Raw genomic sequence first — 26,107 nt, 5'->3', positions numbered from 1 at the left:
GTTGAGATTTTGTAAACTGTGCCAAAACAGTGCCAAATTGAAGATAGTCACGAACATGGTATTAGCTTTGAAAACTCTTCGTTTATAATTTTGTATGTGATGTATTTTTTCGACATGGAATAACTCCCTTCCTAATTTAATTCTTTATTTTTCTAGGAGCCAATCAAAGATGAACCACCTAGTATTTTCTCCTGTGCTACCAAATATATACCAAGAAACGAATCTAGTCATAATTTCTCCATTCCTGCTCGCTAAATAACAAAAAATTGAATACACAGTTCGATTTTAACGTAACAAATTGAAAAAAAAAGTGATGATTGAAAATAAAATAACCGTAGACAGCTTGTGAGTCAGCTTCAGGATAAAATATAAGAAGATATTTATTAGTCATCTATAAATCAATACGAAATTTGAACGGAAGTCCAAATGGCCGTGATTGCCTTATCCACGATTTTGACAGCTGTCAAAGCTGGCGTCGCTTTGATTGGCGTTGGTAAAATAGCAATATTGCCGTTTCTCATAGCTGCGGTGACATACTTCCACTACGACCAATTCGACCCCGAAAATAGGCCAGTCGATCGCAAACAAGTTGATTCTTCTTATGATTTTATCATCGTCGGTGGAGGTTCTGCTGGATCGGTCCTTGCGAATCGTCTGACCGAAATTGCCGGATGGAAGGTGCTCCTACTGGAAGCTGGGGGACATGAAACGGAAATTACTGACGTACCCATATTGAGTCTGTATTTACACAAAAGCAAGGTTGATTGGGGTTACAAGTAAGTATAAACTCATTTTCTAATCATGGATCGGATAACGTAGAATGAAAAAGTATTATTAACGATTCACATTATAAATTCTCATTGATGGTCTCAAGACAAGTATGAAAATGTCTTCAATAATGGAAATATATACAGAGTTGTCCAACGAAAAGTATGCACCATGCTTTTATCTTTTTTTTGTAACTTAACGCAAAAATGCTCGGACAGGTCAATTTTGCTTTTGAGGGGGGCACATTTTAGATGTATTTTTCTACCTGTGCCTTCAACCCCCTTGGGAGGGTGAGTAACAACCCTAAAATTTTAAATGGAAAGTGGGTTCGAGTGATATATCATTTGAAAGGGCACAAAATTATCTTTCCAATGATACCTAATTTGTTGTATTACACTCAAACATGTAGGTGTTATGAAGAAAAGCAACTACAACCCAGTACTTTGAAATGTGTAACTGACTTAGTAGAATCCTACTTCCGCAAGTGCTGAAAATGTGACCCATTTGCTTCCATACAATAATACAGATTTTGTTCAAATCTATTCCCAACATTCTGTAGCATATCAGGTGTTATACTTCTGCACTCTGCTGTAATTCGTTGGCGAAGATCTTCTATGGACTCGGGCTGGGTAGCAAAACATTTATTTTTCAAGTGTCCCCACAAAGGAAAAAGTCTAAAGACGATAAATCAGGTGACCTGGCAGGCCATTCGATGGGACCTCTCCTTCCTATCCACCGTCCAGGAAACCGGTCATCTAAAAACTCTGTTACCGGAGCAACATAGTGAGGAGGTGCTCCATCTTGCTGGAAATGAAGCCGATCATCATTATGATTTTGGTCATTTTCAATTATTTCTGTTATGAGAGGATCAATTGTATCTTCAAGCATGTTCAGGTAGACCTCACCAGTTAAATTCCCAGGAATAAAAAGTGGCCCTACCTAATATGCCACACCAGACATTGATTTTTTGAGGGTACTGGGTATGGACCCTCGGAATAAATGTGGGTTACTGTAATCCCAGTAACGGCAATTATGCTGCCTATTCACAGCTCCATTCAAAAAAAAATGTAGTCTCATCGGAAAAGCACGTCTTGAATGATAGGTGCGGATCATCAATTAACAGCTGGCTCAGTTGTTCACAAAATTGCAGCCTTCTATCAGGATCATCTTCATTGAGTTCCTATACTAATTTAATTTTGTACGAATGAAATTTAAAGGGTTTAATATCCGTATTATGGACGAACGGGAGACACCTGAGGCTGCAGCAAGCTGACGGGTACTTTTAGTATGATCCAATTCAACATGTCCCAAAACAGCGAATTCCACTGCTTCATTTCTGATCGGTTTCCGTGGCTAGTGTTTCACATTACAGACAGATCCGGTATCGACAAACTTTTGGACTAACTTGGCAACGTACCAATCATTCACATTTTTCCCGGGATGACTGTTATTGAAGAGGCGAGAAGTAAGTCTAGCACAACTATTATGTTGATAATAAAGTTTAATAATTTCAACTCGTTCATGAATGGAATAAACCATTTTTACAGTAAAGTTGAAATAATTTCAAAAGCAACCGAACTGAATCAATGAACGTTTGCCTTAATTCTTTTTGTACACTTATCTGCTGTTGTTATTTGAACCAAAAAACGCACGAGAGAAATTGAGGAATGTAGTAGTGATAAAAATGCCGTTTTTTTCCGCATTTTCATTAACACCAAAAATTTCGAGTAAATGTTCTTGCTTTTTTATAACTATTCAAGTAAATACAACAAAATAGGTATCATTGGAAAGAGAATTTTGTGTCCTTTCAAATAGTATATCATTCGACCCCACTTTTCATTTAAAATTTTAGGGTTGTTACTCACCCTCGCTAGGGGGTTGAAGTCACAGGTAGAAAAATACACCTAAAATGTGTCCCCCTCAAAAGCAAAATTGACCTGTCCGAGCATTTTTGCGTTAAGTTACAAAAAAAGGGGAAAAGCAAGGTGCATACTTTTCGTTGGACCACTCGATATGTAAGAAACTGATAAATGGTTAAGGCTTTCGAGGCCGAGGGTTTCAGTATTACTATTTTTCGGGTTTGATGGCGGTGGATTTTTGGAATTTCTTCTTGACGTTTCGCTGGCGTGAGTAGCTAGCTTTCTCAGGATACATAAACCTCTGAAAAAGCTAGCCACTTGCGTAGGCGAAACGTCAGGAAAACGTACAAAAATCAACGGCCTTCCAAACTCAGAAAAAAGTGACACTGAAAATGAAATTCTTCTTGGGTGGTACCATCCAAGATTTAAGTCTGTTTTAACACTAATGACTGTTTTGGAATTTCTGTTATAAAAACTCTAAAACTGTAAACACCTTTTTCAATATTTTTGAAAAGAAACTCCTCTTTCCAAACTAGATAGATGAAAATTGATGATCTGAGGGTTGAATTTTGTGACATACCACATATCGATATCTATCATCGTTTTTGAATTACAGCATGTTTTTCTAAAATGCATTTTCGAAAATTTGCCGTAACTTTTTTCTTGTCAAAAATTTCTTGTTCCTATGAAAACATTTCCAAAACATATTTTTACGTGGAATTTAACGGTGTAAAAAAATTTTTTTTTCAAATGAGATATCGCTATTTATTCGCTACAATTCTTAAACTAGGGTACAACAAAATCCTCATTCTATTGTGGAGCAGAGAAGTCGAAGAAAATTTTGATTTAGTGTGTGGGCAGGTGTTTTTAGGAGTAGAATTATTAGCCCGTACATTTATAATGGCACTCTCACATCTTAGAGGTAATTAGAAATTTTCAGGCAAAATATTGAACTCCTTATTGGCCAGGCTAGTACAGGAGACTAAATTCGATTAACTCACCTACATCTATAAATTTTACATACATACAAATCATACATCAGAATGATATATTGCCTATAATTAACAAAGGTTTTTTGTGATTGGTCATAATTTAACGATAAGTATTTAGTAAGTCGGACAATTTCTTTATCCCTGAGAGCTATCTTGGCGTGCGCTGCCTATACCATTGGAGTTACATGCAGATAATGTACCGTAAGATTGTTTATCTTGAATAGTTCTAAATGAAAGTCCGTGATGGCATATATTTATATTTTATGTGGTACACACTAGAAGCAAAATACTGGCCCATAAATTCAATTGAATTATATACTATTTTCATAATGAACATTTCAGAATATCTGTCAAATTGTTATCAAAATTGATACAATTTTCGTTTTAAGTATTTAATATACATAAACTTTGTCTTTTACACTAAGTAATTTGGACAAATCGTTTGAAAGTTATTATGATAAGATTAACTTGACGCAACCCAGTAACCCATTACGCGTCGCGTCTACTATAAGACGACGGTGACGATGCGCAGAGGTAGAGTTTGAGCAATGAAGCGCATCGCTGAGAACGCAACCCGAACGTGGGCAGACGTGTGAGGGTAGACGTCGTTGATGGTTGTGTTATTTTTGGGAATATCTTCATAGGCAACATAATTTAATTCTCGAAGCTATTCATTACTTACTGCAGTTGGAATATTTTGTTAGTTACTCTATTTTTGAAGTATAAATAATAAATATAGATTACTAGCTGTTGCCCGCTGTTATATCAAACGTACAGCCAAAACTCCTGGATCTAGAATCTTGAAATATGCGGGACGGGTGTGAAGTTATCCACATCCACAAAGTACACTGAGAAACAAAAATCGAATTATTATTTTTTCATTTACCGACTCTGTACACCTAGCATTTTTCAATATGATGCGCTTATTGACTGGTTTAGTGAAAAAAAGACCAGTTCTAGTTTATTAAACTGTCCGAAAGGGTGGAAATATTTAAATAAATGAAAAATCGACTTTGTACACCTACAATATTAAGACATGTCATTCCTGATGATCTATTCGACAGAAAAAACTTACGTCATAATTTTCCAGGCCGTCTGAAGGAGTGAAAATAGGGTGGAAATATTAAAAATTTTGTAACATGAATAATCAACTCTGTACACCTACAATATTTAGACATGTTATTCCTGATGATCTATTCCACAGAAAAAACTTCACGTCATGGTTTTCCAGGCCATCTGAGGAGGCCAAAATTGGATGAATATATTAAAAATAATAATTCGATATTTTTTTCTCAGTGTACTTTGTGGATGTGAATAACTTCACACCCGTATATGCGGGTAGGTTCTTTGTATAGCGTAAATAAGAATCGAGAAAGGGAATCAGAAATTTCCACCACAAAGGGGGAAAATAGGGGTTCCAAGATTGCATTGAAGTTCGTCAGTTTTGAAATTGTAAACCTGAAGTTTGAGGTTGATGAAAAAATATCGTGTCTTTTAAGTAGATGAACAACACCGATTCTGGCCCACTTGGGAGTGGGGGGAAACGTCATCGAAATCGACGCAGGATGGAACGAGTATCGTAGCGATTTAAGCGTGGAACTCCGCTCCTCGGCCCCCTTGCTACTCCACCTAACCTATCGGCCCCCCTAGTACTCCACATCACCGCTCAGGCCCTCTTGCGACTCTGCCTCACCCCTCGGCCCCCTTGTCACGATGACGGATCGCAGGTTAAGTTGTCATATTTTTTTAAAAATCTGATTCATTATTATAAAATATATCATTTTCGCGCTTCCAATTTTCGTCGAGTAGTTCACGCTTGATTTTCAAACCGGCAACGCTACATTGCCCTATAAACAATGATTTATTGTACAACTGGCAACAGCTGCTTGCACTAGCAACCGGTAAATCTCGATATCATTTCCATCTCTTTGCATCGATTACGTCACACGCGTTTCTCGCTCTTACACACACATACACATCTTTACATGAAATATTAATTATTTCCCAAATCTTAGTATATTTTCCTATCTTCAACAAGATAATGACGATTACATTCTACGGAAATAAAAAAAAATGCTGTCAAGTATAATGAATGAGTCAATTTCGGTCCCGACAAAACTAACGCTATAAATACCCAACATTCGCAGTTAACTTCAATATCTTACGTTGGTGTAGAGGCTAAGGACAATGTCTACCACGCGGACGAGCCAGGTTCGAATCTCATAACTATAAACTTTTTTTAATTAAAATCACGTGACTGGAACGTGACAAGGGGGCCGAGGGGTGAGGCAGAGTCGCAAGAGGGCCTGAGCGGTGATGCGGAGTACTAGGGGGCCTGATAGGTTAGGTGAAGTACCAAGGGGGCCGAGGGGCGGAGTTCCACGGTTAAATCGCTACGATACTCGTTCCATCCTGCGTCGATTTCGATGACGTTTCCCCCCACTCCCAAGTGGACCAGAATCGGTGTTGTTCATCTACTCTATTAATTTAAAATAGTCTGTCACGAAACTTAATGTGACAAACCTCCTATGCGGGCGAAGTCGCAGGTAACAGAATCAAATTTGGAATTTTGGGTTGAAATTCAGTATGTAGGGTCAAAATTAATTTCTAAACAATTTTTTCATAAAACTTATTTCGGTATATCCAACGTGAAGCAAAATATCGGTAATTTGCCCTTTTCGCGGCATCGCAGTTGGCTGGGTTTAAGACTGTTACTCGAATTACGTATTGTGAAAATTCCGGCCCGTGAAGGTCTACGCCTGTACCAAAAATCAAATCTCTGCTTCCAAAATTGACTGAAATACAGGGGTATCTTCATCTTAATTGTGTCACACTGTATGTAGAATTAGGTATGAGATCTGAATTTTATATAAATTAGGTTAATGATTTTCGATTCATCATCAGAAATATTCATTCCTTATAGAACGGAACCACAAGAAACAGCTTGTCAAGCAATGGTAGAGAACAGATGCAGTTGGACGAGAGGAAAAGTTTTAGGTGGATCCAGCGTGCTGAATACAATGTTGTACATTAGAGGCAACAAAAGAGATTTCAACAGATGGGCAGATTATGGAAACGAAGGGTGGTCGTATGAAGAAGTTCTACCGTATTTCAAAAAAAGTGAAATCCATATTTAGCCAAGAACAGAAGATATCATTCCACAGGTAATTCCTGTTATACAAATTTAAACATATAGCACAAGAGATTTTGTGTGATACACATATTGTCATTTTATATACATACCAATTTTTTTCTTATCCCAACGGTCCAATTAGTTTCATTCGACACTGAAATGACTCACCTGGAAGAGAAAAAGAAATTTATAGAAATTGCAAATATTTTCGAGTTTCATTTAACTTGAATGAATTTTTGCACAACTCGATCACAAAAAATTGGATAATCTACTGTAGAATAGTTTATAGCATTCAAATAATATTTATTAGTTAACTATCGATCCCACTAACCATTAAAAATGTTCACATTGATAAATGATAAGTGTCAACAGATTTGACACACAAGCAAAAAGAAATCATTGAGTGTTGAAAAATATTGGGGACACAATATTCGGATGAGTTTGTTGAAAAATAATGATATCAAAAAAGAAATAGAATATAAACAACGAGTTTGAAATGTAGAAATATAAATATAAAGAAATATATAATGGAAGTTGATTATGATGTGGGTTAGAAGAAAAATTACTTCGAACCAAATTATATCATTTGCGTATTGTCTGAAAGTTTCTATTTCAAAAAATTCGAAAAATAAAGTTAAATCAATAGAGAATCTGCTGAATATAAATCACTGAAGAGTTCAATTAGTCAGTAACTTGTTGTATTTATAAATTTTGCAGACAAATTGAAGAATCAATGGGTACAATGAAATTTCTATATTAGCTTTCTTTGTATGGCTAACGTTTCGGAAAATAATTCTTTCCCGTTTTCAAAACCCAAAAAAATTCACATTTGATCAAAGCCTCAATTGCAAATAAATATATTTGCTTTGATACATGTCCAAAGAATGAAATGTTCAGATGTCATATTCGATAGCATACATGTTTTCTGCGGATTTAGTTCAGGTTCATAATTTCGTTTTCACCCTCTTGCCTAGTAATGGCAACCAGGTACAATCCATTTTCACTGAGCTATTTGAAATACATTCATTATCTGCTGAGAAAATTTATGCGGATTCTTGGAGTTTCACTCCATTTAATTGTATGATTACCAGTTGATTTCAGAATATTCTCGGGTTTGGTTTGTGCCAAAAGAAATCTCTAGAAGTTGTTCTTACATCATATACGAGGTCTGTTCAAAAAATAAGGTGAATGTTCAAATTTCGGGGGCTATGTACATCCCATCAGCGATTTTAATTTTTTTTTATGTTGGTACACTCGTCTAGAACATATGTTCACAGTTTCACCTGTTTACTATGTTCGGTTTGTTAGTGAGTGCATAAAAAATGGAAGTGTTTTGCGTATTCGGCGATTTTCTACTATCGACAAAAATGAATCAAAGAATTTGCATCAAATTTTGTGAAAAAACTGAAATTCAGTACTCAAATAAACTTAGAATGTTGACAGTGGCTGACAGTGATTGTACTCCCAGTCAGGAAAAGTTTACAATTGGTTTACAGAAGGTCGGGAAGATGTGAAGGAAGGAAATTGAAGGAAATTGTTATGTAATATCATCCAATCACTTATAAGAGAAGTTGCTGAGGATGTCAGCATATCGGTTGGCTGCAAGTTTTCCATAAATTCCGGGCATGAAGCGTGTGGCAGCAAAGTTCGTTTCAGAATTGCTGAATTTTGACCAAAAAACGGACGCATGAGCATTGCTCAGGAATTGTTGAATTACGTCTATGGCGATGGACATTTGCTTGAAAGGGTCACAATTGGTGACGAATCATGGGTACATGGTTATGACATCGAAAGCAAAGTCCAATCGTCCCTATGAAAACGCCCAGGACAGCCAAGACCAAAAAAGGACCAATGTCAAGGTTTTGCTTACTCTTTGATTACCGTGGTGTACTGCATCGGGAGCTCTAGCCCCATGGTCGTCTGGTCAATAAGGAGAATTATCTTGAAGTTACCTTGTGAGAAACAATACGAGAAAAAGGTCCCGTATTGTGGAAGAACAATTCATGGCCTTCACATCATGAAAATGCACTTGCCCACTCACCACTGCTTGTTCGTGTTTTTTTGACCAAAAACCAGCCACTGTATTTACCAGATTTGCCCCCCTGTATCGCTTTTTTATTCCTAAAATTGAAGAGACCCATGAGGAGACGGCGTTTTGTGACGATTGTGGAGGAAAAACCAAATCGCTGAGAGACCTCAGGAACATACCAAAAGGTGAAACTGATAAAATTGATGAATAAATAAATATTTTTTGAGAAAGATCAAAATTTACCTTATTTATTGAACATACAGCGTTCACCTAAAAAACAGAAAGAAGCATTGACTCCTCCATGGAAAAATATCTTTCGAAGAATAGACAAATAATACTTGTTCCACTCTGAAAATAAGTTTTGATGGCATACTATTCTTTCAGTACTTTTATCACTTTACGTTGCTTTAGTATAGTTGTCACATCAGAATATTGTGTTCATGTTACGGTTAGAGCTGGAAGATGGGTTTACCCGGGTTGTCTTAGTACTATCCAATCGTTTTGGGTTAAGTCCGAATGATAAGTAAAATGAATTTCAATTCGGGATTCACCCATTCTCACCTAGGTCTATCCAATACCGATTGGGTAGGTTAGGTTAGGTTAGATTAGGTTATGTTGAAAATTATTCTAGTTAATTGATGAAATTGAAATCAAAGGACATTTTAAACTGTTATTATTAATAAAATTCACAAAGGCGACCACAACTGCTTGAAAATCATAAACATATAGCGAGCAGGAACACGATACATTTGATATCACAAACATATTGAAATTTTGTATGACAATTAGTTCACGAAACTACTACCGATCAATGTTATTGAAATTGGCATTTGTGGCAACTGTGGCATTTTTAATTGAAACATTTTTCTGGAGCTTTGCTAGAACACTTCTTTGTAAAATATTCTGTTTTGCAATTACACATTTTATAACCTTGACCTCCTGAAAGCAAGGTTTGCCTAGTTAAGGTCCCAGCGCGCTTTTGTTAATGAACCTAAGATGTAAATAAGAATGTTTAAAAGCACAATTAACTAACGTAACCTAAATAACCTAACCTAATTTATCTAACCTAACCTTGAGAATATTTAAAAGTTTAATTTAAACAATCGCTAAACCTAACCTATATAAGTGCGCCGGGACCTAGACTTTGTGCCTAAGTGAGTATGGGTAAAGCTCGAATTGAAATTTATTCTACTTATTTTTCGGACTTTACCCAAAAAACTTGGGTAATTCTAAGTCAACCCGGGTAAACCTAGGTTTACTCCATCTTCTAGCATTACCCGTAATATTTATACTATTTGGTGTTTCAACATGTCTCTGTTTGAAAAAGATGTATGATCTTTCAACCCGTTTTCTATCTTCAGGTGGTTACCAAACTGTTCAAGACAGCCCTTACAATACCCCTCTCGGCATTGGCTTCTTAGAAGCCGGCCAAGAAATGGGCTACGACATACGTGACGTCAATGGTGAGAAACAAACAGGATTTGCACTGTACCAATACACCATGAGGCGGGGAGCCCGATGTAGCACTGCCAAAGCCTTCCTACGCCCTATTAGACTAAGGAAGAATTTGCACATTTCCATGTACTCGCATGTGACCAAGGTGCTCATAGACCCCACTTCCAGAAGAGCTTACGGAGTTGAATTCATAAAAGATGGACAGAAACATACTGTGTTGGTGAAAAAAGAAGTGATACTTTCAGCTGGTGCCATAAATTCTCCCCATTTGCTGATGTTGAGTGGAATTGGACCGAGGAAACATCTAGAGGAGAAAGGGATAAGGGTCATTCATGACTCTCCAGGGGTTGGTGAGTATTTTACTTTTACTTTTATATAAAAAAAATAGAAGTGACCTTGAAAGATTTGAATGAACAGATGAAAAAAGAAAATTGTTATCAGTATACATTGAGATTCTCATTGTTTCGAATAAAACAATCAACAAAGGTAATTCAATCAAAATGGAATGGAAATATTTGAAAGATGAAAAAGTGACTATCAAATATAACAATTTTTCCAAAATATATTTTTCCTGACACTGTTCCGATGAAACAACTAGTCTATTCTATTCGACCTCCACCGCAACTCACAAGGGTTTATTGTGGCTCACACCTATTCACACCCAGCTCCTTATCGAAGCCGATTAGTTTGTATGGTGAGTGGTCTTTCATGTCAGATGGTGAGAGTACGGATCTGCCGAACTCAAAGAACCCGATTCGGTCCCCAGCGGGGCAAGCACAAAGTATATGCTCTGCTGTTTCATCATTTTCCAGACAGAGGCGACACACATTGTCTTCCGACAGTCCAAGTCTCTGAATATGATGATTCAAATGACAGTGATCTGTAAGAAGGCCTGTTAGACATCGTAGTTCATGCGTACTGTAGTCCAACAACTATTTGGAATCAAGCTTCGAAGGGTGAATAAACGCCTTGGAGTGAGTCAATCCTGAAAGATTCTGCTAGAAGTCCATACTCTTCTTGCCATCCAGATGTTCAGTGTTTGTTTGGCAAAGCCCAAAGCGATGTCAATGACAGGTTCTGGTTCAATGAAGTCGCTTGCAGCACCCTCCTCTGCAAGAGAGTCAGCAGCTTCATTGCCTTCCATGTCAGTATAGCCAAGAATCCAGTCCAGAGACAATCTGTTGAGTCTTCCTATAGAGAAGAGTCGTTTTTGGCAATTTGCTACCAATTTGCAACTAGTACTGTGAACCTGTATCACTCTTTAAACTTTCCAAATTTCTTCCCGGCGCGACTACTGGTTTTTTTATTTATTCTAAATTCGGGACAGGTAAAAGAACCCAAACAAGTATCCACTAAAATACAGATTGTGCTAACAAAACTGGCGTTCAACAGGTAAATGATCTAAATGCTTAATCTAAAACATAAATGATTAAAAATTGAATATTTTCCTTATGTTATTCTTATACATTTGTAAGGACATGGAGAAAACGTCCAAATTGGAACAGTATCTGTTGAATGAGTCTGTAATTCTATTTATTGGAGAGTTTTTCCCCACATTGGTGTTATATGTGGAAGTAGCTAATAAATATTTATTCCTTGTGTTTCTCTGGGGTACATGAAAGGACATCATTGCTATCAACTCAGGCGAGTCAATAAGATTCGTTAAAATTTTATAGCCAAACACTAGATCCGAAGTGATTCTCCGTTGTTCTAGAGGCTGAATGTTATAATAGTTACGGATTTGATTAATACCGTGAGTTACATAGACATTAGTGATTCGGTAATGAAGATGTCTAACAAACCTATTTTACAGTCGTTCTAAACGCAATTTGAATGTATTATAGCAAGGATTTCATATAATGCTAGCGAAATTCAACTTGCTATAAACAAATGCATAATAGATAGTTTTAATAGCGGCTTCGTTGTTGAAGTCTCTGCACATTCTATTGAAGAGACCTAGTGTTCTGTTGCTTCTATTTATGACATATTCAACATGGCGATTGAAATTCAATTTTGTGTCAAAGTATACTCCAAGGTCCTTGATATATTCTACTTTATTTAATGCAATACTATTCAACAAATACTGAAACAATATAGGTGAATGATTTCTATAAAACGAAATACATGTACACTTTTTCACGTTGAGTTTCAGCTTATTCATATCACAATATATTACAAATCTAGCAAGGTCTTCCTGAATTTTTAAACAGTCTCTTATGGAGGTAATTTTTTAAATATTTTCAAGTCGTCTGCATATAACAAAATATTAGAATAAAGGAAACAAGACTGTATGTTATTTATGAATACTAAAAACAACAGTGGACCCAGGTGTGTGCCCTGAGGTACCCCTGAGGTAACCACGAAGGGCGTCGACTTGAATCCATTGATGCTAACAAGTTGACTACGATTAAATACATAAGAGGACAGCCACCTAAGAAGATCGCCTTTTACACCAATTCCAGCAAGTTTCGACATGAGTATGTTATGATCAACCTTGTCAAAAGCCTTGCTGAAATCAGTATACAGTGAATCAACTTGTTCATGACTGTCCAGTGTACTCGAGATATATTCAGTGTAAATGACTAAATTTGTTTCGATGGAACGTTTAGCGAAGAAACCATGTTGAATGTCACAGAGTGAGGTCTTTAAACTATAAAATAGTGAATCATAAACTATGCTTTCAAATACCTTACTGAAAATAGAGAGTTTACTTATACCCCGATAGTTATTGACTAGATTTCTACTGCCTGAGTTTTTATATATCGGGACGAGAAGAGCCGTTTTCCAAATCTTTGGGAAGATACCAGACTGAATAGATGTATTGAAAAGTTTACAGAGTGGGTGGCATAAACTGACTGCACAGTTTTTAACAAAATACGATGGATAGCCGTCGATTCCTGCACAGCTTTGTCCATTTTCTTGAATCTATATTGAACAGTAGTCATTTAATTTGATCAAAATATGAGCGTCATTCAAATCAGTGCACTGTTGCCAAGTGCTAGAAAGATGGTAGTCGCTTGACGATAGGTTGGGGAGTATGCTGGGTGAAGCAGAACTTCGACATTCGCTTAATACAGTGATTAGGAGTAGAATCGAACCTCTTCTGCTGGCCAATGCTGTCTGCTACTGATGCAATACTAATGCAATCGGAAGTCAATATACTCAAAATAAAATATCATTTCCATTATAAGAATAAATATTTAAATGTTGAAATATTACCTTATCAAAACAAAAACTGAAAAAAAAGCCGTCACCAACCAAATAACGGGTCTTTTATTAAGCGCTTTCCATCTTTAAATTGAAATAAAACGAAGTGTGTTGTTCAAATTGAGAGGAATATATTTCCAGTTAAGATTCATTTTTGGATGAGAAAAGTTTCGGATTTCTCCTCTTCCATCTTCATACAAAAATGTGGGGATCTTCCAAAGAAAGGAAGAAAGCAAACAATTTCAAAATGAACTCTTCACAAAGATGTATAAATCATGCAAAGAAGTAACTTTTAGATAAAAACTGGAACTAAAAGCTCTCTCGAAACGACTACTTATCTACCTTTATCTATACAGTTTGTACTCCAAACATTCGTTATTCAGACATCAATCAAACATCATTCACAGGATTGCTACACAATATAGTAAATGGAAGAATTTCACATTGAAACATCGTCATTAGCGGCTCCCATTGATATTTTTTGAAATTAAAGTTGAAAATGAAAATACACGATATGCTCAAAAATTGAATGAAAGGACATGAAATAAAAATACTGATTAGGCTATTTTACTATTAAAGCTGGATTCGAGAGAGAATGAAAACCATTTCGAATGCAATATGACAGCTGTCATATCGCAGTATTTATTTATTTATTTTTTATTTATTTATTTCGAAACAAACAGGTAGAGCCTAGTTATATGTTTCTTATCATCTACAAGTACAGTTTTGAAACAACAAAAAGACTAAAAGACTTAAACAGTAAAAGACTTAAAGAAAAACCAAGTGAGCGAATATAAACGCAGTAGTGAACAAGTAAACTATAGGGGTAAATTCACACTCGTCAGCAGAATCAGGAATTCATAACCTCTCGTAGGTTAAATTTGTGTTTTGAATATGATACCTCGAAGATACCAAACCTAATGATGAATTTCACTAGTTCGGATTTCCATTGTCTACTATATAAAATGATTTGAAATCCCTGAAACAAGTAAAAAAGAATAATTAAAAAAAAAAGAATAGTTGAAAATAACAATTATATTAAGCAACAATAAACCTGAAATGAAATGATAGTGAAGTAACCTACAAGTAAAAATATAATAAGTGAAAAAATTAAAATTGAAGGAATGCAAAAAAAAATAATAAAAAAATAAAAAAGTGTAGAGTGTAGAGTCTTCGGGTGATGACTGGACTAGTCCAGTCATCACCCGAAGACGATTGTAGATACCAACAATCGAAACGTCGTGAACTAACGTGACTTGGAATCTCTACACTTTTTTATTTTTTTATTATTTTCTTTTTGCATTCCTTTGATTTTTATTTATTCACTTATTATATTTTTACTTGTAGGTTACTTCACTATCATTTCATTTCAGGTTTATTGTTGCTTAATATAATTGTTATTTTCAACTATTCTTTTTTTTTTTTTTTTTTTAATTATTCTTTTTTACTTGTTTCAGGGATTTCAAATCATTTTATATAGTAGACAATGGAAGTCCGAACTAGTGAAATTCATCACGAAACATTGTCAATCACCTTCAAACAAACCTAATGATATTTGCGTATTTATTATACATTGAGCAAATTCTGCCAATGTGGGATTTATGTTGATTGATATGAAAAGTAGTTTGTCGCGGCGAATACCTGGCAGCGAAACATACAAACAGATTTGACTGGTGAGAAAAATGCTATTTTACATGGCCATTCAAAATTTTTCCAAGACTCTTCTGTTTTCCAGTAATTCTATGTGAAATTCATCTCTGATCGGTCCATATGATATGAATCCTTGCAAATTTCCTTATTTTTTAAATACAAATATTTCAAAAATTCATTTTGTGTCGTTTCTAGAATCTGCTTTGATTTTTTTTGGTTTGATTCCCATTCAATACTCGCATATTCTAGTTTACTTCGAATAATTGTATTGAACAAATATTTTATCCTGTTTATGTTTTTGAATTCGTAAGTGGTACGTTTTAAAAAACCTAGTCTTTTATTAGCTCATCAGTAATATTTTGAATATGCCGGTTGAATTTCAGGTCAATTTGGAAAAACACGTATTTCTTGAAGTCTTTCTGAAACTGTATTCTGTGATTATATATATAAAGTGATGTGGAATCTTATGTCGACTGAATGTCATAACTTTGCATTTAGAAATGTCAAAAGGTAATTCATTATTTCTGGACCAATTAGATATTTTATCTATGTCTTCTGGAGTTCTAAATAGTCATTTAGGTCTATAATATTTCTGAGCATTTTGAAATCGTCAGCATATAGCAAACAGTCCAATGACATTCTTTTCGGTAGGTCATTTATGAAAATTAAAAAAAGCAATGGGCCAAGGTTGGATCCTTGGCCCAGGCAAAACCATTTCAGATTTTTCTCCTCCATAGGTGACGTGATGTATTCTTTTTTTTAAATATGAGACGATTCCATGAAATTTCGAAATCCTATCTACATATTGAAATGTTACAATAGCAAAACAGTGATTTCACATTCAATATGTCATTTTCGAAATTAGGTAGTAAATCGTATAAAATTTTCATTCGAATTCTCTGCAACTAACACACTGGTATTCATAAATTCTCTAACTATTTTCCAGAGATATTCATGAAATACTTGATTGCCATTATTGCAGGTCAAAACCTCCAAGACCACATATCAAGCGTTGTTACCTTCCTCATAGACCATCCCATTAGCTTGGTCATCAATAGACTAGTCAACCTGAACACAGCCCTACGATATGCCGTGAAGGAAGATGGTCCTTTGACTTCATCGATCGGCCTGGAAACAGTAGGATTCATTCCCACGAAGTACGCAAACAGATCTGATGATTGGCCCGATATGGAGTTCATGCTCACCAGCACGACAACACCGGCTGATGGGGGAACGCAAGTGAAGAAAGCTCACGGATTATCCGACGAATTTTATAAGGAGGTGTACGAGAGTATAAATTTCAGAGACACATTCGGCATTTTCGCAATGATGTTAAGGCCGAAGAGTAGAGGAGAAATCAAGCTGAGGTTTGTACGAATTCTCTGATTTATTTTGAATCTCCAAGAGTCTCAGCTAGTGTCGCTATCTCCTTTATCTTTTAGTTGCCAGTACATCCTCAAAATATGATACAGGAACTCATCCGTTGACCGCTTTGATCAGCTTCGTTCATTATATCTCCCTTTTTGTGTTACTTTTTCCCGGTTAATGTATTAATAGGGAAGCCCAAGAAGGGATTTCGGGATTTACTAAAGCGCGGCAGATTAATATACCAGGGGATACCTTGTACCGGTTAAATACCTCCACCAAATATGAGCCCCATATATACGGCCGCCCGTAAAGAATAAAGGATCAGATTAGTAAAAAAAAATTGATCATCTGAAATTCTCGAGCGCGTCAGATTAAGGTAGGGTGAGTTAATTACATGCTGAAAAGAGTATATTCTAGTAACCTGACAATTTGAGACTGACGTAAAGAAATGGGAGGACAGAAATGTAAAAAAAATAACGTCATTTCGACATTCTCGAGCGTAACTTTTTTTTTTATTTTGAAGGAAATAATTCAAGGATAACGAAAAATATATAATCTGACGATTTCCGCAAGCCGAAATAACAAAAATTCGTCGATGAAGTTTAATGCGTGCAGCTATGTGATACCTACCTATATTTCCCTCTCCAAGTTTCTATTCCTCTTCCACTTTTTCTCCATTGCCATGACGCCATCACAGCTGATCACAGAGACTCATTCATAATGAAAATAAAGATGATGATTAATTAATCAGATGATTATGAAAAATTAAATTTCTTTGATAATTTAAAAAATTATTTTCTTATAAATACAAGTATTCTACTTAAAAAACATACGCTTATTTATTTGCATATATATATATATATATATATATATATACGCGCTTGAGTATTTCAAAATCGCGAATTTTTTTTGCACATTATGATAATGGCCGCGAGTTTGCGTCAGATCGAAATCGTCAGATTATTGAATGAGAGCTTTTTTTGTTGCACTTAACACCATCTTGGAAAATCTGACGCGCTCGATTACATTTTTTTTTCACTTTCAACTCTTACGTACAACCCCCAGCATTATGTAAACGATCAGATTAACATACGAACATTATTAAAAATACGTAGGACATTGATGCTATCAATATCTGACGCGCTCGAGTATGTCCATGCAACAGTATTTTTTTACATGAAATGGTATATTGTATAACATTTTTTTTTTCTCATCATCTAAGCTTTGCAACCTAATATGTCTCTATGACGCTCGAGTAAATCCCCTTTTTGTATCGTGGGCTCCCCTATTATATGTTGAAAACTGGAATTTTTCTTTTCAAGTTGGATCCGATATACCATCCATTATGTGAAAAGCATGTCGCGTGAAACCAAATATTTTTAAAACATTCCTTTGTTCTCATGACAAACCCGCTGTAGTGCTTCATTTCGGAGTATAAAACTCGTTACTTTTACATAACTTTTTAACGTCACGGCAGCGAAAGGTCCTTATGGTGCCGATCATTGCTTCTGTTGCACTGGAACTGAACAAAACCGGGCTGGTAAGTCGTGGTGGAATGGAATTTCTAGTATCTAGTTCGTTCACTCTTTGCTGAGGTTGTGTTAGGTTAGGTGGTCTATTCGACCCTCCACCGCAACTTGCAAAGGTTTATTGTGGCTTACACCAACTCAACCAAATGAAATCAGTTTCTTAACGAACTGTTTGGTTTCAAGCGTCGAAGAGTGAATGAACGCCTTGGAGTGACCCAATCCTGGAAGTTTTTGCCAGAAACCCTAAATCCAAAGTGTTCAATATTCGTTTAGTCTGATTCTGGTCCGATGAAGTTGCTTGCAGCACCCTCCTTTGCAAGGAAGTCAGCAGCCTCATTGGCTTCCTCATTGGCTTCAACTGAGGAGAGTCGTTTATGGTAATTTTCTACCAATTTAGACGTTGCTCGGCAGGAGCCAAGAGCTTCCAAACGCCACTTGACCGTCCGAGAATATTTTTATTGACTTGTGTATGAGGTTGGATTCTACCAGTCTCTCCGCACACACTTCAATAGCATAAATTTCCGGTAGAATAAAATCACAGAAGTCCCTAGACAGGATTTTCTCTGTCCTTAGTCTGCGACTGAAAACACCTGCACCAGAATCTGAAGGTGTTTTTGATCCATCTGTGAACCAACATCTATTTGCGCTCAATTTCCTTTTTCCGGAGGACCCCGTCCTCTCTACTCGGAAATAGCACTGTATAAGGCAGTTCGTAGTTGACAGTTGGAGGCATATTGTCAGAGGTCATTCCCAGAATGGTGTGACTTCCAGTGTACACCAGCAGTCTGTTGTACACTGCATCAGATTGATTTGTGCAATTGACGATGTTCACAAGTCAATATACTGACTTCGAGATGTAACCTAACCTTCGTCTTATCAACGCAGATACACTGATGATGTTTACTATAGTAGTAGACAAAACGTTTCGTAGTACCAGTTTTCACCATATTTACTATCCTTATCACCGTGGTTTATCATCGCAGCCCATAAATTCTTCAAATACAAGTGGTTGTATTACGTTTACTCACAGGATAGGCTTTGGCATCCTCATAGAACTATCACCTCGTAAGTGGAATATTCGACTAATTCTCTTCATTTGATTGACTGCTTACCAGAGTTGACCAGAAAGTGACTCCTTTATAGACGACTTGCTCTAGGAAGAAATTCCAAAAATCCACGGCCTTCAAACCAGCCGCGAAATCCTTAACCATCGGTGATGGAAATGATAATACTAGGACATTGTACCCTCGATAAACCTGTTTGAAATAATTCATCTACCTCATAAAAAAAATTCAAAATCAGAAACTCTCTAGAAAGAGAAGTATAAGACTGTCAAACGCAATTCAATAAAAACATGTAACATTTGCAATGACTTGTGATGCACTGTTTGGCAACTTTGGTGTAGTAATGAATATTACTGGAGTTTCATTCCAACACCAAAATGTTATTTTAACACCTCCACACAATTTTAGATCACCAAGTGATCATCTTCAAAAGGAAGATCAAACTAAACTGTTCAAACTAAATAGTTCAGCTTGGTCTTCCTACATTCATTACCAATTCTAGGTCCAACAACCCTTTGGAATATCCACTTCTTTACCACAACTACTTGACACATCCACACGACGTGAACGTACTTCGAGAAGGTACGAAGGCGGCAGTCGCTTTTGGACAAACGGAGGCTCTGAAGAGATTCGGCGCGCGGTTCCATTCCGTACCAGTACCGAAATGTAAGCATCTGCCACAGTTCACTGATGAATACTGGAACTGCTACATTCGACAGTACACATTGTCTATCTACCATTATTCGTGTACAGCAAAAATGGGACCAGAAAGTGATCCCTATGCGGTGGTGGATCCGCAGTTAAGGGTAAGTAGTCTACTAAAAAGCCAAGTATTGCAAAAATTATGTTTCAATGTTTTTTCCGTGGCCCAACATACGATATTTTGGAAGACTATCTATCACGTAGGACACAAAAGGTCAAAGTTGATAATAGCCTGAGTGAAGCAATGAAAGTTAAAACAGGAGTACCACAGGGAACAGTTTTAGGTCCCATACTATTTCTTGTTTACATTAATAGTATATGTTCCATCAACAATTTTGGGGGTCATCTCATATCATATGCGGACGATACAGCACTCATATTCACAGCTAGTAATTGGAACGAAACGTGACAGTTTCTGTCGATCGTCCAAGTCGTGGGACACCCACGTCCTAAATTTTGCACTACAAAACACGTGCCTATGAGTGGTACATTGAATTTGGAAGCGGTCGGGATATAGACGAAGATTTGCCTCGCTCTCATCGGCTATCAACTGAACTCTATATCTGAAAATCGTCATTCGAGACTGAGAAAGCAAGATGATAAAATATTCACGTCTCACGAAGCAGTTGGTACCATTTCAAACGATTTCTAGAAATGAAACGCTTTACCGCTCGACTAGTGCTAGTTCGATGAAAACATGGTCAATTCTGACCCTACATTCATGAAACGCCTTGTAACTGGTGAAGAGACATGGGTATACGAATTTGACATGCAAATTACGCAATAAGCTTCAGAATGTGTCCTTCCAACTGATCCGAAACCGAAAAAAGGTCGAGTCAATCAAGAGTAAAGGTGATGTTGATAGTTTTTTTTTAATTACCGCGGTAACGAAGATCCCATACCTAATAAAACTCTTTTCACACTCTTGTTAAGAAATGGTTCGTCTATATTTCCCATTGCCATACCCTCATGCGGCTTGTGAAAACAGCGAACTGGGAGCAATTCTGTCCCACGCATTTCAGTCATCTCCTGATGATGCTAGATTGCTTAGCGAAACGCGCGTCAAAAGACATCGTTTTTTTTCTGGCCAGGGTAAGTGTTTTCAGTAGCTTTCTTGTTCATACATATTGTTTAACTCATCAGTTACATTTTAGAATTTTAAGCGTTGTTTACTGGTGACCAATATTGTTTTTGAAATGAGAATTGTCATTATAATCTAAACAACAGGTCTAATAAATCAGAAAACAAAAGGCGAAGTCTCCTAGCCTAGTTGGGTTCAATAGAGTATGGAATAACTTCAGGAATGAAGAGTCCATCAGTAATCCTTGAGGATCCAAAACCAAAGAAGGCTCAGGATGTGGAGTGTACTCCAGATCATTAAGCCTAAGGATTGAGTGAGGAATGGGAAAAAATACCAGAGTGGTTCAAACAGAACTACACTGACAGTAGACAAGCTCTGTCAGCCTTGAACAGACATCGTGTTACCTGAGGGCTAGTACTAGAGTACCACCAAGATTTAGCCAAAGCCTCGGTAGATAATTACATTATCCTGAGGTGGGTTAAAGGACACGACAGGAGTAAACGTAATCACATTGCCGACTCTTTAGTCAAGAAAGCGGCTAGACTAAGAATTTCAGGACCCAGTGGCACCTTTGGCCTGATGACTTCGACAATTGCGGAACTAGCCGAACGTTACACCCATGCTCAATCTCTAAAGAGATGGGATGGAATCAAAGGGTGCAATCTTGCCAGGATCCCCCTGGGCGACCCTGGGAAGCTGGCGCCGAAGAAATATCTGGCGATGACTGGGAAAAATCTACGCTTAACAGTAGAATTTCTGACTGGCCGCTGTCAACTAAGAAAACACCTCCATAATATGGGGCTAGTGGACACATTATCGTCAATAAGAGAATCTCGACCTACACCTGCCGATATAAAGGAGATGACTCCCAGTGATCTTTCCACCTTCCTGGAAAGGACAGGATGGACGATGACCTAGGAGAACAACTCCTCGGGAGGATGTACAATGGGTCACATGTGGCCTAAGTGCTGTGGGCCTACATTCAGCCTCTCTACTCTTCAGATACAGATACTAGTGACCAATATTGTTTTTGAAATAACAATTGTCATTATTATCAAAACAACAGGTCTTATAAATCAGAAAACAAAAGGCGAAGTCGCCCAGTCTAGTTGGGTTCAAGAATGAAGAGTCCATTAGTAATCCTTGTGGATCCAAAATCAATTTTATATCCAGAGTAAGGTAATCGTTGATGTTTTATAAAGAAAAAACACTCTATTTCAATTTCATGACTAACATACACTTTCAAAGCGATTTAACCTCATTTCAAAAAATCAATTGACTCGATCAAAAAATACTCCCTACTTGAGATATATAATTGAAACCTCTGAGGTGGAATTAATCCACTCAAAACCACTTTTCCCACACCTGAACAAAATACTCACACCCGACGCGCGTTTCGCTAACCAAGTTGGCATCATTATGAGATGACTAGAACTATTCTATCATCCATTTGGATCATTTCCTAATGTTTAACCCTCTCACTCTATCCATTCGTGTTTTAAAATGTCAAATTGTGTCTCGCTACTACTTATTTTTCAACTGAAATGTCTATATCGAAATGGCTAATTTTTCCTAATTGATAATCTCCTTCAAGAGCGGTGTCAAATTCTCATCCAGCTTCTGATTTAGCGAACCAAGGTTGGGTTGAGTCAAAAGTAGGTGGGTTGAAATCGACCCTCCACCGCAATCCACAAAGGTTTATTGGACCTCACACCTATTCCCACTCGACCAAATTGACCTAGTTTCTCAACGAAGCCAATTAGTTATGGTGAGTGGTCTTTCAGGTTTGGCTCTGCCAAACTCTAAAAACCTGATTTGACAGTCCAAGTCTCTTCATATGATGATTCAGATGACAGTGACCTGTAAGAAGGCCTGTTTGACATCGTAGTTCATCCTTACTGCGGTCTAATAACTGTTTGGTATCAAGCTTCGAAGGGTGGAGTGAGCCAATCCTGGAAGATTTAGCCAGAAATCCATAAATATTCATGCCATTAACGACTGGGTGTTTGCGCCACTCTTTAGAAAGTTCACCTCAAAAAAATCTTGGGTTGTCCCACATTTGCATTTCTTTTTATTTTCAGGTGTACGGGATATCAGGACTAAGAGTTATAGACGCTTCCATAATGCCCTTCATAACAAATGGCAACATCAACGCACCTGTCATCATGATAGGAGAAAAGGGAGCGGACTTGGTGAAAAGTTACTGGCTGACCCCGACTACGAGAAAAAGAAGAAGAGACATTTCAGTGAATTATAATATGAAGTTACAAGAAAAACCGTATTGCAATGAAACACTGACATAGTTGCTCCATTTGATAAGATTTTCAGAGAGCCATTTTTGTGTTTACGCTACGTTGAGTATCGATTTGAAATCAAAGAGTCAAAGAAATGACGATAACTTTATAGAAACATCATTTCGGAGTAAACAAATCTGTAGTCTAATATTTAATGAGTCATTATTTTTAGTAAGGCGTGGTTCTAGGAAACTCAAATTCAAATTTATTGCATCCATATCCTATTAACAAGAAATAGATCGGATTAGTTCACAAGTTCACAAATTAAATTGTGTCTGATGGATATGTACAATTAAAATGGCGAACATAAATAATAGTTTAAAGAAAATTACATTCTTGAATGTTATGAAACATCGAATCAAGAACCGAATTTGAATCGGGGGGTATTTCAGTGATGCACTAACCATAAAAAAGTTCGAATTCACGGAAGGAGTAAAAGCATCCTTCGGCCAGTACTTCCTTCAATTTGCGTTTGAAGATATCCCGACGTCTGCTTTCTCTCAATTCGAGGGGCAGAATGTTGAATAGACGAATTGCAGTATTCACTGGAGCTTTTTTTGCATGGAGTGACAAATTTGCTTCGTTAGGATATTTCTTTTGTTTCTGGTGTCATACATGTGAATATCGCAATGCCTTCTAAAGCTGTTTAGGTTACTGAAAACGTGATTCAAAAGTTTAAATATATAAATAGAGGGCACCTTGAGAATTGTATTACTTTTAAAGGTGTCTCTGCATGATGTTCTATGAGATAAGCAGAAAATACGGCTAATAATACGTTTTTGCAACGCAAACACTCTTTGTAGTTCGGACGCTTGACCCCACACAACGATCCTTTCTGAAATAGCGGTGTACTCCAGTGCATAGTAAACTTTAAGCAGACATTGCCGTTCCAGCATGTTTTGGAGTGTGGTGACCACATTAAAACTTGCCACACACTACATCGACATGCGAGTTCCATGATAGGTTGCAGTCGAATTGTGTTCCTAAGAACTTCACCATTATTGATGGCTCAATTGACACTACTTCAAATGAGAGCGGTATATGCAGAGATGTTCTATGTTTGCTACAAAATTCTATATATTCCGTCCAGTCCATGAACTCTCTTAGGATTGTGTTGACCTTTTCAGATAGTCCTGCAGATGAAGTATCTGATGAAGTATCTGCATTCATAAGCACCCTTCCTTGAGATATGTGAATGGGAAAGTCGTTAATGAAAATGAGGAAAATTAGAGGACCGAGTACAGTTCCCTGGGGTGTACCAATATCTGTTTCAAATTCCTCCGAGATGACATCAATTTTAACAATGAACTTTCTTCGTTCGAGGAAGGACACGATCCACTCATTGATTGGGCCGCGGACACCAAGGTTATTCAATTTATCAGAAAGAAATATCGACCGAGTCGAAAGCTCTAGTATAAATGAAGAAAATTGATATCACAAATTGATATCACCAAATTTAATGGTGCTTGTTTCAGTTGGTAAGGTTACTCACTCTGATCCATGAATATAAGAATAATCGAATGCTGAGTGATTACATTGACACTTTAAATGAAATGAACAAAAACACTTTCATCTAATTCAAAATAATTATTTAATGTCTACGACCGGTTTCGGGTTTTACCCCATTGTCAAGTTTAAAACTTGATAATCGGATAAAACATGAAACCGGTCGTACAAATAAAATACCTAGTGGAAATTGAAAAAAAATGTTTATACTCATTTCATCACAATAATCATGAATTTCGTCATATTTAACAAGTCATCAATCACACAGATTAATTATATTGAGCTTTCTAAATGTTTAGTAGCAAATTCCTAACTATGGGAGCCATATCTTCATGAGTTGACGCTTAAAAATTATAATATAATCCAATCATGCCATTCTTAGGACCAGGCGTAATAAGTTAGCCGTGAACAAATGTGCTATGCTAATTGCCAGAAGAGAAATTATTTCAAGTGTATATAGAGTGGCCCATCGAAAACTGTCCAGGAAGGTTTACAACTTAGAAAAAAATCTGGGACTAGTATACCTTTGTTTTTAGGGGTACATGTTTTTTGTTTATAAATTACTTCTGTCACTGTTACGGAAATGGTAATCCGTAACAGTAATGTCAGAAATGACATTTTTGAAAATATCATTTCTGATTCGTTCATTCCTGTTCTTTTTTTCTAATATTCTCTTTTTAAAAAACTCATATAAATATTTTAGTAGTTTGATATATATTTTTTTACAGATTTCAAATCTAATATTCAAACGGCATATTTTATTTTTGAAATCATTTTGTATCCATTTGAGAAAGCATATCCGAGGTAAAATTCATCCTAGAATCATGTATTTGGGTATTCCATTATCAGTTGGGAGACAAACAACCAACGCTAGGTTCATGTTCATTTCAAATTGAACCAAATATCTTCTTCAGTAGTGGGCATGAAGTGCTGTTTGCATTGTGAATATCTGTGATTAGGTTGGATTTTATGAAAAATCTTTGAAGAACTGCCAACACTTAATTTATAAACATCGTAATTTTCACAACTATTTATAAGTTTTGATAACCCTATTTTTTTAGAAAAGATCAGTTACGGATTTTGATGATAAGATATGAAATATTATAGATATACATTATTTTGGGAACCCTGAAGATACATGAAATTGGAAATGAAATGTTTGAAAAAACTGTGAAACAGTTAATGTTCATGATTCTAATGGGAATTTTAGAATAGATCAAATGTGGAAAATAGTCATTAATTTTAGTATTGTAAAAACACTTTCTGTTGATTTACATGTACATATTTTAATCAATGTGGTGTTAGTATTATGATGGAATACATTTGTATACCAACATTTTAATTATCCTGTATGTTCTATTATTGTTATTGTTTGTTAATATAAATATTTTGGAATTTTTGTTAACTTGTTGACTTATTATCCCATGCTTTATGAATTTCAACTGTGATACTACAACAACTAGAACAATT

General features: G+C 36.4%; 1 protein-coding gene and 1 long non-coding RNA gene across 2 annotated transcripts in view; one reads left to right on the top strand and one right to left on the bottom strand.

Moving 5' to 3' along the window:
• The first annotated feature begins 426 nt into the window (after window positions 1-426).
• On the top strand, window positions 427-24,579 carry LOC111510912 (glucose dehydrogenase [FAD, quinone]). Its single transcript, XM_074174188.1, is given in 7 exon segments — window positions 427-776; window positions 6,543-6,739; window positions 6,742-6,783; window positions 10,143-10,586; window positions 16,076-16,460; window positions 19,557-19,860; window positions 22,919-24,579. Coding segments are annotated over 7 exon segments (1,944 nt in total). The 3' UTR covers window positions 23,141-24,579.
• Window positions 562-26,107, bottom strand: part of LOC141481868 (uncharacterized) — a 146,485-nt gene continuing 120,939 nt past the window's right edge. The window contains exons 2-3 of the long non-coding RNA XR_012465222.1: window positions 6,863-6,920; window positions 562-694 (exon numbers count right to left, since the gene is read on the bottom strand). This is a non-coding gene — a long non-coding RNA (uncharacterized lncRNA). The remainder of the gene's footprint in view (window positions 695-6,862; window positions 6,921-26,107) is intronic.

Source organism: Leptinotarsa decemlineata, unplaced genomic scaffold, assembly GCF_025532065.1.
Source record: "Leptinotarsa decemlineata unplaced genomic scaffold, Ldec_3_MD MMD2_tig00000505_RagTag_RagTag, whole genome shotgun sequence".
NCBI classification, from domain to species: domain Eukaryota; kingdom Metazoa; phylum Arthropoda; class Insecta; order Coleoptera; family Chrysomelidae; genus Leptinotarsa; species Leptinotarsa decemlineata.
This window is presented reverse-complemented; position numbering and strand designations above follow the sequence as displayed.